We start from the raw sequence: 13,222 nt of genomic DNA, 5'->3' as shown, positions 1-13,222 counted from the left end.
GAACAGCATAACCTCCTTGACCCCTCACAGTCGGGCTTCCATGCAGGTTTTAGCACGAAGTCTGTACTAACTGAAGTGTCAGATACGATCAGGCTGCTGTTGGATGAAGGGACACCTACTATGCTAGTTCTTTTGGATCTATCTGCGGCCTTTGACACTATCTCTCACAGGATCCTATTAGAGAAACAGCGGGGATTGGTGTCAAGGGGGGGCGCTGGATTGGGTACATAGCTTCCTCTCTGAAAGATTTCAATGTGTTCAACTGTACACTTTTGTGTCCAGGACATCAATTGTGGATAAGGGAGTTCCTCAGGTCTCTGTGCTAAGTCCCACACTGTTCCCACACGTGTTGTCTTTGGCTTCCGTTATTAGATCATGCGGATTTCATACCATCTCGTATTTTGCCGACGACACGCAGATTATTGTCCCGATAGAGAAGGGTACAGGAGGAACGAGACACACATTCAAGCAATGCATCACCAAAATTGCACTATGGATGATAAAGAACCTCCTGCAATTGAACTCAAATAAAACTGAGATCCTACTGTTCGGCAAAGCCGAACGGATATGGACTAAGACTTTGTGGCTGGAAGAACTTGGAGAAGCTCCCCGCCCCAAAAACTGGGTAAAAAATCTGGGTGTGCTAATTGACTCTAAACTATCCATGGAGGAGCATGTGAAAACCTTATCTGGTAAATGTTTTGGATTAATCCGCATGCTAAAAAAGATCTTCCCCTGGATTCCGCTTTCCACCAGAAAGGTTCTGCTACAGGCACTTCTAGTCAGCAGGCTTGACTATGGAGATGTCCTGCTAGTTGGGATGAGGAAAGATCTATTTTCCAAACTTCAAGTCGTGCAAAATACGGCGGCTCGCCTTTCCCTCAATAAACTTGAATGCACCTCTTCTTCCGCATTACTGAATGAGTTGCATTGGCTACCAATGAGGAAAAGCGCAGTTTTTAAGCTCCTGTCTGGTTTTCAAAGCCTTGGCTGGGCTAGGACCAGAATACCTAAGGAAAAATGTAATATGGTACTCTTCATCCCGTCAGCTAAGATCTAGCGGCCATAAGTTCCTCCGAATTCCAAAAATTAAAAAGGTTAGGATGGGTGGACGTGCTTTCTCTCATGTGGCCCCTAAATATTGGAACGCACTACCAGAAGACCTGCGGATTGGTCCTACATTCATGGCCTTTAAGAAAAAAATAAAAACATGGCTATTTTAGTGTACTGATTCTGTACATAGCTGTCTGCATCCCGGGCGCCGAGAGATCCCTTTGGGGATGATTCCTGTGCCATACAAATAATAATAAGAATAATAATAATAAGAAGAAGAATAATGCACACCCTTCATTTCCCATGCCGTAGATTGGGTCCAGGGACCCTATGAAAGCTGTGCCCGGGGACCTCATCCCCAAGGACTCAGAGCATTCCTGCCCGGGTGAATGTGGGTATATCCAAAGCAAAAAAATTAGGAGTGCTTATAGACCACAGAAGCAAAACTCTAGAGGTTCAAGATAATTCTACCTCTTATCCCAATAGACAGCAAAAAACGGTGATTACCTCTCTAGTCATGACTAAATTGGATTACTGCAATGGGCTCTATCTCAGAATGCCCGTGAAGCAGACTCATAGATTGCAGATAATTCAGAATGCAGTGGCTAGGGTTCTGCTGGGGATCCCTAAACTTCAATCTATAGGTAAGCACCTTAGGAGACTGCATTGGCTTCTAGTCAAGGGCTGCATCAAGTTCAAAGCCTTATTGTTGCATAAAAGGCACTCCACGACACCGGCCCTCAGTTTTTGAGGCGGTCATTACACTGGTACTCCTCAAACAGATGTTTGAGGTCCAAAGGGGAAAAAAGGATGCTATCTCAGAGATTCTGCAAGGCTAACTTGGGCGGTAGAAGCTTTACTGTTGGAGGCACAAAACTTTGGAATGCCCTCCCAATTTCCATCGGAAATCTTCCATCTCTTACATCCTTTCGTAAGGCCCTAAAGACTTGGCTATTTAATGAATAGTTCACCTGCCTGCTTTCTGGACTGTTAGCGCCAAGACACAGTTTCGTATTCGTGCGCTGTATAAATCTTAATAACATAACATATCCTGCTTGCCCTCTCCCAGGCCCTCTCCCAGGCAGGAAACACATCTTTCCGGGCGGGGGCAGAGAACAATAAAAAGTAATGGAGCTGAATAATTCCCAAACGACAGGAGTGTTGACGGTGCCCACCCACTTGAAAAAAAAAATTGCTGGATTCCGCTAGCAGCCGATAATGGTGCTAGTGCAGCGCCGGCCGGGGCAGTAAGATATGGGTCTTCCCGCACTACCCCCAATGATTTTTAATGTGTGTGGGTGCCACGGGTGGTCCACATAAAAAAAAGTCACCTCGCACCAGCACCCATATAGGTTCTGGTGGGGAGCTGGCAGGGGCCGTCCACCCATCATTAAAAAAAAGGTGTCTGTGTCTCAGGAGAGTTACTGTCTTTCTGTTGAGGCCGACAATATATAGGGTATGCTGGCAGTAGGCAGGGCCGATATGCTCCATGCCGGGTGTAGCCAACCTTTTATTTTCATGTTAATTTAAGTAAGACACGACTCATTAGTTAGCATTGACGCTAAACAGAAGACAAAGAGAAATTAGCTCTCTATGGTGCTTCAAACTGACTTCTTTGAAATAGACTCATTTAAAAAACACCTCATGTTCGGCAGGAGTTATTTAAAAAATGTATAGAGTTGAGAGAAAAAGAGAGAAAGGTTATTTGGGAAGTGATAGGGCCCTTTCTCTCTATTTCATATGAAAAACATGTTTATTTTAAAAAACATATCATGTATAATGTCTATAATATGTCTAGGTGTTTTTTCAAATTGGGTATGTATCAATTCACTGCAAACCACTTATCTGGTGGGTGTATACATGCTACTCTAGTGACATTTTCATTGCAATAGGAATATTTTTGTTTTATCAAACATACTTTTCATAATAATAAATATTTATGAAGCAATAAAATACAACACTAATTCTCACATATTTATGGAATAGTGTGGTATAGATGACTAGTGAAATGAATTGTTGTAAGGTGAGTCATTTTGAGGTTACGGGGCCATTATGAAGTGAACAGCTCTGTTTATGCTGGCTGCAGCTTCTAAACATATTTAGATTTAAGAAAAGTCCAAACATGTCTTAGCCACCTTTCTAATAGCACCCTGCAATTTTTGTTGCACTTGCTGAGATCAACAGCTGTCTGCCAGTGTTTCATCGCCATCGGACATAATCCCCCTGTAGACAACCTTCAACGTAGATGAATCACCAGCCGCCTCCCAGGATGCTGTTAGACTCCCCCTAGAATGAGGCATGACAGAGTAATCTCACTTGAAATCAGCCTCCTCCCTTTCCTTATCTCTTGCTGCCCTAAGTGGGGTTTTCTTAGAGGTCGTGCAGATGTCTTTATCCCAAGGGCTACAGTTATCCTCTTCATTTGCCTAATTTGATGTGACTGTGTCTGTGTCACTCACTTTTGAACTCAGGGCCTCATTTATGAAAAGTGGTGCATCGCTTGGGGGAAAACAGCGATGCAGCACTTTTCTTTGCACCTTCTTTGCCACACCATGTATGCGCCGTATTTACACTACGGTGCTCCATGTCGCAAGGATTGACCAGATAAGTCAGGATACGTGGCGTATCCAGTGACGCAGTAATGACGCATTGAAGAAGTGTGTCGGTAAACTGACGCAATTCCAGCAATGGTGCGATTACACATGAGCGAGTCCCATGTTAAAGGCCCTGTGTCTCTCCTTTTGCCTTCTTGAAGATTTAGCATTTCGATCTCCCGTCTCAAGCCTCGCTTTTCCTCAAATATTTTAAAAAGCACGCACTGTTGATGATCCATTCTGGGGATGGGAGGAGGTACCAACAACGGCAGTTTAAGTAGACCTGGTACTCACATTGTCCGATGTACCCTCTGAGAGTTCTAGCTCTTGTATCATAGGGGAATTCCGTTGAGAATGTCCAGTTGTGACCGCCATTTACCTGTCCAGTTCTACAGCCCTGTTCCATCTTTGAGGGAGCATAAGTCTAAATGCACCCTCCGGGGATTTTTCCTCAAGACTCTCTGCCACAGGATCTCCTGTTGTTAGCCTGGGCTTCGTCTTAAAAATCCTTGCCCCTGGTCCACACTGGCCCACAATGCCTTCCTTAAACTTTCCTCTTTCCTCCCTAAAGGCCCCTGTTGTAAGACTTTGTGAATTGGGTTGCCCCGCCCCGCTACCAAACTAAAGTTCAGAACTAGAATAGAATGAGTTGATCTCAATCTAGCACTAGGAGTACAGAATGGTAAAGTCTCTCAAAGTTTGCAGTCTAAGGATGAACTCTTTATTGCAAAATGAAGTGCCCTTATTTCACTTCTGAGCAATTTTTCAGCCAATATATTATTTACATTTATGTTATTAATAAAGGCTTAACATTTGTCACAAAAATTGAAAATAAAAGAGGAATTATTTCTGTGGGATCACATTAATAAGAACATTTTACAGTATTTATAACAAGGAGGAATAGCCTACAAACCTATAATTAATCAGTGCAATCATTATACTAATGAGATGCATCTGAAAGGAAAAGACACTCTGCCCGGCTCTCCAACAATACTCTTGCAAGGTTAAGTCGTTAACATTAATTTCAACCTCTTCATACATATCTTCCGGATTGTCACATAGAGAAATTACTTTTTTTATGCTCAGAGGTTGGAGCCAAGTTAAAAACCAGTCGGGAGTCAACTTGGCTCAAACACACCAAAGCATGGCTCATGTTGGCCTCGGTCGTGGCAAAAAGGGACATTGCTGAGTTGTGGGGGTTGCCGATCCCCCAAGAGTTGGAGCCTGGAAGCAAGGCAAAGATTGTTGCCAGCTGTCAGAGAAAGTGGTTTACCAAAGCAGAGGGTGCCTCAAAAAATGGGAAAAGATCTGTATCCCTTGGGAAAAATACAGAATTTAAGTGAATGTAGCCGGAGGACTGTTAAAATAGTTGCAGTCAGAGCCCTGTGTCGGTGGGATCAGAAACAATAAGTCCTGCTTTGCTTACGACTGTATTGCTCCCCTAGCGATTGTTGCCCTACTATACCCTGTATGTATACTGTAGATGATGGTGTATTGAGAATTTGTTTCATAAACATAATTTAAAAATAAAAAGTCTACAACCAGTCTTCAATAGAAAGTGAACTGATTTGCAACTCCATTTCCTTCAGAATATTTTTTTGGGCTACATATAAAGCTATACTGCATTTCCTCAAAGGATTAGAAATAAGGGGACAAGTTTAAAATAGCTAACAGTGTTACATTTGGCTATTTCTCAAAGAATCCAATACAATCCAAACATCAGTTTCTGTAAATTCAGATTTAATTTTTTTTTTTTTTTTTAACGAAGTCGGCACGAATTGGTACATTATATACTCTCATGCTTGATACAATGCCTAATGATTTGGCAGTTCATACTCATAAATGGGAGAACAGATTATGATGCCATGGCATCTTACTGGAGACTTCAATTGAGCTAGCTGGATGACTATTCATGTCTGCGAATTTAGCTGCCCAACATTACAAGACTATTTTCTATCTGTATCTGACACCTGATAAAATTGCAAAATGGGGTGGGGATCAGGAGGGAAAATGCCTTCGCTGTGGGGCCCCAGCTGCTGATGTGGTACATGCTTATTATTCATGTGGGCAGTTAAGGAGCTTATTTGAGCAGGTGGACAAGTTTTTAACTGTAATTGTGGGTGCACCTATACAGTTATCCCCCATGCAGATTTTGCTGGGGGTAGAGATGGGTGTACTGGCGGATACAATTCCCAGTAATGCTGTCTATTTGATTTTTGTAGCCACAGCTGTGGTTAGGCTTTGTATAGCCTCTTGTTGGCTGAAAAAAGATGTGCCATCATTTGATGCCTGGCGGGCAAGGTTCTTTGCTATGTTCAATATTGAGTATAGCCTATGTGCTCTGAAAGGCAGTCGGAAAAGGAAACTGGGGCAGCAAATCTGGGGTGCAGTTATGTCTTATTTGGATATGGACTTGTTAGCCCCTCTGATCTTTCTGGCACTAATATGATTTGTCCTATGTTCTGGCACCTTGATTAGCTCATTCCATTTTTCTTTTCTTCCTTGTATATAAATGTTGCTAAGTATTAACTGTATAGTCGGCTATGGATTTTGGTTAGATGTCATTGCTAATTTGTTTTATTTCATATGATTTTAAACCTCGCCTTTCTTCTGTTTGTTACTCGTGTATTTGCAATAAAAATATATATTAAAAAAAAGATGTAATTTTGTAGTACCAAAATTAAATCAAGTCGACCTTTTTCCACTGTCAACTGCTCTCTAACAATGTTCCTTTGCAATAGTTTAGGAAAAGGCTACTGTCATCCTTATAGCACTTTGGAAAACATGTAAATTAAATGTCACATAGTGGCTCACTTTTCATAGGAGGTAGATTTCTCAGATGTATGAGCAACATCATTATTTACAATGAGAACATGGTGCATGTCTGGTTTGCCATCACTCTGCAGTACTCTGTAATTGGATACACAATGCATACATTTTATGGACCTAATGTAGAATGTTATAGTCAAAAGGCATCACCCAAACACATTCAGAGGAACAACTGCTAAAACTTTTGAGATCATAATATAACTATGTCAGTGATAATTCCGAGTAAAATAAAGATGATTATAATTCTAATGCTGTTCTCCATTGCTTTTGTTTTATAGAATGGATCCTTGATAAATAAAGGGACTGGACGATGCTTGGAGGTGGAAAATAGAGGAAACTCCGGCATTGATCTTGTGTTGCGCAGCTGTACTGGTCAAAGGTGGACAATTAAAAATTTTATTAAGTGAAACATAGTAGGACTAAAGAGCTGGAAGACATTTTACTGTCAATCAATGGGATTTTTCTTTCCTGTCGCTTGGTTTAATGAAGAGGGTTCTCAAGAGGAGAGAGAAGGAAACGGCTAAATGAACATTAGTTTCTTCATGGTTCTACAGCAGTCCTTCTAATCCTTAGACAATGTTGGGTTAAACAGCTGCCAAATATACTTCCTGACATCTTGCAATCATGACAAAAGCATCAACAAGATGTTTATGAAGATCCGAATAAATCCATGAGCTGTGTGGACACTTGGCTGAAGTAGGGAAAATGTTGGCATGACTTGAAGCCTGTAGGAGGCAGTTTTGTTTGCACTGCATAAACTATGACCACCTTCCCCAATTCACTGATTCCATTCTTCCTCATGCTTAGCATCCTTCCCTCTTGCTCATGTGGACACCAGGTCAGAGGCAGGACAGCTAAGAACTCACACCTGTGTTTTATCCTTCAATAAGAATAAAATGAATTGATCAATGGTGGGGTACTGATGCAAGCTCATGACTGTGCTATGAGGTGGTCTATCTACTGTATCTTGGTCAGCAACAAAGTTAACATTGAATGTCCAATGGATTTCCGTAATCTGGATTATTCTAGGATTCCTTCTACAATTCCTTTGTCACTTATCAAAAAACAAGCATTATCAAATTACAGCAATGCATTTAGTTTGTATCTACAAAATTTGAAGCTGCTCAGTCATTATGTCTGCATTGTGTATATCAATAGAAAATGTTGTTTTATAGCTTATTTCACATGAAGAGTTTTATGGGTAAGAGTTTGTGCCCCACATGTTTACAATTGATCTAGAGAGCAGTGCAAGAGTTTTACAGTGTCTATTAGCTCTTGGGTAAAATGAGAGACTTATTTTAGATGATAAAAGGTGTTCGGTTTATGTTGTATGATATGTATATAAGAGAACCACAAGCAAGGGAAAACCTGTTTCAGTTGCTCATTAGTGTGTCTCATACTTTGTAAGTTGTGAATATCTTTAATTTGATTAGAAAGAACAACACAAAGGGGCTGTGGCAGCCCAAACTGCACATATAGAGTGTCTACTTTACAATCAGAGGTAAATGTCAAAGTATACATTAATTTATTTTAAAAATATTAGAAATATTTTATTTATTTATATAAAAAGTAGTTGGGATCAGACTACCTCTTGCTTATCAGAACAGCTAAAAGCTGTTTATTACATAAGCATATATCAGACACATACTAACAAGGTGAGACATTTGCAGTGTGACACTACACCCTCATTATACTGCAGTTGCAAAGTTGGTGCTGTAGTTGTACACCTGATGCTTGCCATACCATTGGATATAGTAAGTAGTGGATGCACAGTAAACACATCTTTCTAATTTTTTAACGTTTTCCTCTGTTTCACAGTGCACAAATCGAAATAGGAGCCATATGCATGCAGAATTTGCAGTATGTAATAAACGTAGAATATCATATAGGCCAACACGTAACCAGGACAAGTTTGTACACAACTTGAACGCCCTGTTCCGAGATCAAGAGGAGTTTTTGCCCAAATCAAGATTAGCTCATTGCTAGGAGGAGGACCATAGTCGTCAGGCAAGAGAACCAAGTATCCATTAACATGCACATCAATATGGGGTGAAATAGAATAACATTTAAACATTTTAAGGGTGTAACAATAAGAAATGTATGCTCAAATCAACATTTTAGAAATAGCAGTGCTTCAGCACAATTAGGATTTATGCTTTGAATTAGGTTGTACATTTTGTGTTACAGTAGACTATATGGCGAATGACAAAATTAGATATTGTGTGCTTCATTTTCAAAATCGCCTACATTTGACTACAAAAATAATTGATGCAGCCTTTCCATCTCTATATGAGGGATGGACTATGATTACCTGTTAAGAGTTTAACAAGGCTTCAGGAGTGCAAATAAACTGAAGCTCAATGAGTAGCACCAAGTAAATTAATGGTCATTTAATGAGAATTTTTTGTCACTCAGATTGTAAGTATACATGCTCTTAAATCTCTTACGTAAGAAATAAAATAGCTTGCTATTCTCCTGCTACAGCATTGATATCTAGTTGAATAGTTGCACCAAAGTTTGGGATATGAATAAGGCTCTTAAAAGATGGAAAGAGCTCCCGAAATTCTTAAGAATCATCAATCTTCTACTCATGCTGTGAATAATTTTGAAATCTTAGTTGCACTAATGAGGGTTACTGTGCTTTCTAAATCAGATGTAGTGAATTGAATTAGTTTGAATCTTTATTTTTAGATGGAATGAAAGCAGAGATGTTAGAAATGCTGGAGTGTGGTTCATATTAGTAGTTTTTTTAAAATAAAAGGGATTTCCCTTTCACTGCAAGTGGCTGCAGCATAACCTTTTAAAGTAGGGATTGACATTACTACAGAAAAGGACCAGGTGCACTAAAAACATATGCAAATGCCATGAGGAAATGTTTCTTACATACATTGGAGTTTTATTCCCTGTTCACTTCCAATATTGGTAAATGTGGCTAACCCAACAGACCTTTGTCATGCCACTGATACTTCTACATCTCTCCACCAATGTTCAACAGTAGACTATAATATTTTTGTAGAAATCAATATAGGGAAGTAAATTAAGATGGGTGAAAAGGGTATCTGTAGATATTAGAAAATGGCTTGCCAGAATTTGTGAGCAATTCAAATACATTTGAAAGTTGTCACCTATTTTAAATTCATTTTATTCTGTTTTCTTGCAATCTGACCAGACAACAGGAAGCGTAAGTGCTAACACCACCCTGGACTAACTAAGAAAAGTAAAGAAAGTTACAGAGGAGATAATGGGCATGTTCACGCAATTGTGATTATATATAACTACAAGTGTGATAAATTGGGTATCTGAACAGGGACAGGGTCAAGGGACAAATCTGTACATGGTCTGCCACTGGTAGATGCAATATCTTATTAAGTCAGTAAATAAATGGTCTTCAATTGAGGTATTTAATTTAGGAAGTATAACATCAAAATGTGTGACTGTATGAGAGACTTAAGCCCCATAGGTACGATAAACGGGCCACAAAAACTCTGGCTGCAATTCTCAATCAGTATTTTTATGACAATAAAGAATTTTATGATCTTACCTCTGTACTAATACTAATAGGTCAGTTAATAAAATTCTAATTCAAAGTGAGTCACAATCAGACTTACCTCATAAATTTTACTGAGGTGGATCGCAAATTGTGACTCATTCCGATTGGTGGTTATTACAGGGATGGTGTACTGCTAGGGTGCATGATCACTACTGCCTTAAACTTAAGGTATAACCTCCTGGTGGAGGGTGCACACAAATGAATTGACCCAATGATTACGCACGCATGTGTTAAAGAAGCGGGGACACACCATATACCGCTAACGAAAGAAAGAAAGAACTAAAAAAACACGTGTATGAGGGTCATTTTATTGGGAGACACCCAGTTACCAACCTGCAGACCTAGGTTTACGCAGGACAAGTGATCCTTTTCCCAAATTTATGATACGTAATTAAACAGGAGACTGAAAGGATCAAATCTCTTTCTCCCCACTCCCCCAATTGATTATCCATATTGCTAGGGTCAACAGACCATGATGTCATTGGTCACCTTTTAATAAAGTTATTTAAAAAAATATGTAGCCTGTTTTCCTTTAAGAAAACAGGACTTCATTAAAAAAAATTAAGTTTACTTTTTTAAAGTTTGTATGAGAGTTGGCAGTGGTCCCCTGGCCCAAGAAACTTTTTTTTACATTCACAAAGGACCCCTTACCTTTTGTGATTGCGTTATTACTCCAACTCAGAAGTCAGTCATTTTTCAATGTTCTGCCACAACTTTTTGGTGGTACAACATTGATACATCTCATACTGAATTGCTATTTGGAAATGGAAACTACACTTTATCTCTTCCAAATAGTGATTTGGTATAAATTCAATCCATTTTAGGAGTTAATAAATATTTACTAAATCCAAAAATGGCAATAATGTATTGCAGAAAACATTTTTTTAGCTGAGACTAGTGATTCAGACTGTTTTTGACTGTAGAAACATTTAGTACATTTGGCTCTTAGAGCAATATTTAGAGTTTGGCAGATGGGATACTCTGCTACATATCTAACAGATGTCCTGTCAGCCATTATACAGGAGCATTATAGCCTTTCGTCCTTGTAATAGTGATGGCATATTTTGATAGATTAAACCTTCCAGCAACTCTAAATAAGGTGCTATGTTTAGATGTGATTTAATGGTGTGGTAAACATAATGTAGCCACTGCATTTCCTTCCGTTCTTTATCAAAGTGTGTATTATTAAGAGGTGGTAGAGTGCAATCTGTGAAGAAATCTGATAGGAAGCCTGTGCCTTGAATTTATAAGTGTCTACGATGAAAGATTTGTAGAGTACATGCATCCTTAAATGGGAGCCATTTTTAGTGAAATCTGGTGCACTGTGCCCAGATCCCATTGGTACGATCAAGAAATCAAGTGAGTTGCAGACTGCAATTCTGCTCATAATGCAGCCACCTCGTTTTATGGAAACCTAGTAAAAGGGAAATCTCATTTCTTCATAAGGTACTACAAATGGGCTACAGTATTTATGCCTGGATAACAAATGAAAGGTTTTATGCATTTTAGTAGGCTAGATTAGAACTGCATTTAACATGCAATGGTCTAATCCAGATAGAGAGTAGTTGAAGGGATGAAGACTGATGAAAATAAAAGCTGGAAATGTTTAGTGGCAATCCACATAAACTCAGCTTATTAAATGTTAGGGCTGGGAATATACTAGGCCATACATACATTGTTGGATTTTGAGTAAGCTGGTCACAAGAGTCAAAACACTTTCTGGAGATGTTTAAACTACAGCTGTGCAAAATTGGCAAATGCAGGCATGGCCCAGTAGACATCTAAGTGGTTATCTATTTAGGTTGAAGATTGGAAGTGGCAAGATTGAGAGCTGATGTTCAATACATACTGCAGATGTGATGGTCTTGGTCAACGTGCTTTACTTTGTGTACCCTTTAAAATAGGATGTGAAGCACTTCAGAACATACCTATTGATACAAAGATAAGCTTCTTGGGTGCCCTGAAACGTATCACAGCCACAGCACCAAAGGCATTGTACAGGCTGGGCTAAAAATCTCACCATAGTCTAACATCCAAAGAGTAGGGTAAGTAATGTTCACAGTAACTGACTATGCTCAGTGCCTGGCTCTAAAGCCAAATTGGTAGTCGCAAAGTAATTTGGTTAGGATGATGATCTATTTATGTTGGGAGGTCACACATTTGTTTTATTTAGAAACTTCATCAAGCAAATAATGTTATAATGGCAATTGTGGCTTCAATTAGGTTTATGTGGAAATTCTGTTGAATGGAGTTCATTTCCAGAGAGAATATAACAGATGAGTCAGGGAAGAAATTAGGTTGCACCTTGAAAGGAGTGATAGACAAGTTCAAACAGATGTTTGGGCATATTAGTTTGCAGAGGTGATCGGAGTTAAAATATTCATCTATTAGATATGAATAATTTTCATTATTATTTTCAGGTCTGATACCCCGCAGGCCCCTTCATTAGAGCAACATCTACGGCCAGATTCCCTTAAATCACTTTTTTGAATTATTCAGTTTAGCTGAGAACCACCTATGTTTGGAAATTTAGATTCTACAAAAAGTAAAGCAAAATAATTAGACTTACCAATCATAGCGTCTTGCATTTATATTTACGAGTTCTCACATAATCAATAAGTCCAGCCCTGACTAGGCAGGTAGAAGTAAGATTTATGAATATTTGAAGGTCAATGTTACTAGTGTTACATTACCAGAATGTTACTATCATAGGTTGGCTCCTGTCTTTTATTCAGCTTTGGTTAAGACAAATTGCATTAGAAGGTGGCCAGACCAGTCTAGTATTGAATAAGAAGAACGTTGAGTTTGGAAATAAAGAGATACAAAGTAGATCCTTTATTGAATGTGGGACTGATGCATTATAGGGTTACAGTTCTCATAGAGTAAAACAGCAAATCGAGGCATTGCCAAATTAGAACTGTATGCAAGAAAGATGCTATCATAGATCATAGTAGGTAGTTACTTCTAGTTTTTTCTGTTCTGGTATGTTAACTTTTCAACAAATGATTGGTAATTTCCTGCTGGGAAGTAGATTAGACATGAGTCAATAAGATTTATGTGCAAGACATTTAAAATGGGTGCATTCAATAATGGTAAAGCGATGTGATGTGTATACGTTTAAAAGCAGACACATTTTTGGAATTTGCAAGGCTAAATGAGGGTTTAGTGATGTGAATGATAAGAATCACCATGGGTG

The 13,222-nt window shown here is 39.1% G+C and overlaps 1 protein-coding gene across 1 annotated transcript in view; it reads left to right on the top strand.

Annotated features, from left to right (window-relative positions):
* GALNT17 (polypeptide N-acetylgalactosaminyltransferase 17) overlaps positions 1-8,955 on the top strand; it is a 1,810,367-nt gene extending 1,801,412 nt beyond the window's left edge. The window contains exon 11 of the mRNA XM_086954581.1: positions 6,755-8,955. Within this exon, the coding sequence (XP_086810707.1) occupies positions 6,755-6,883 (129 nt within the window). The 3' untranslated portion in view covers positions 6,884-8,955. The remainder of the gene's footprint in view (positions 1-6,754) is intronic.
* The last annotated feature ends 4,267 nt before the right edge of the window (positions 8,956-13,222 follow it).

The sequence above is a fragment of the Lissotriton vulgaris genome, chromosome 2_1, assembly GCF_964263255.1.
Source record: "Lissotriton vulgaris chromosome 2_1, aLisVul1.2, whole genome shotgun sequence".
NCBI lineage: Eukaryota > Metazoa > Chordata > Amphibia > Caudata > Salamandridae > Lissotriton > Lissotriton vulgaris.
This window is presented reverse-complemented; position numbering and strand designations above follow the sequence as displayed.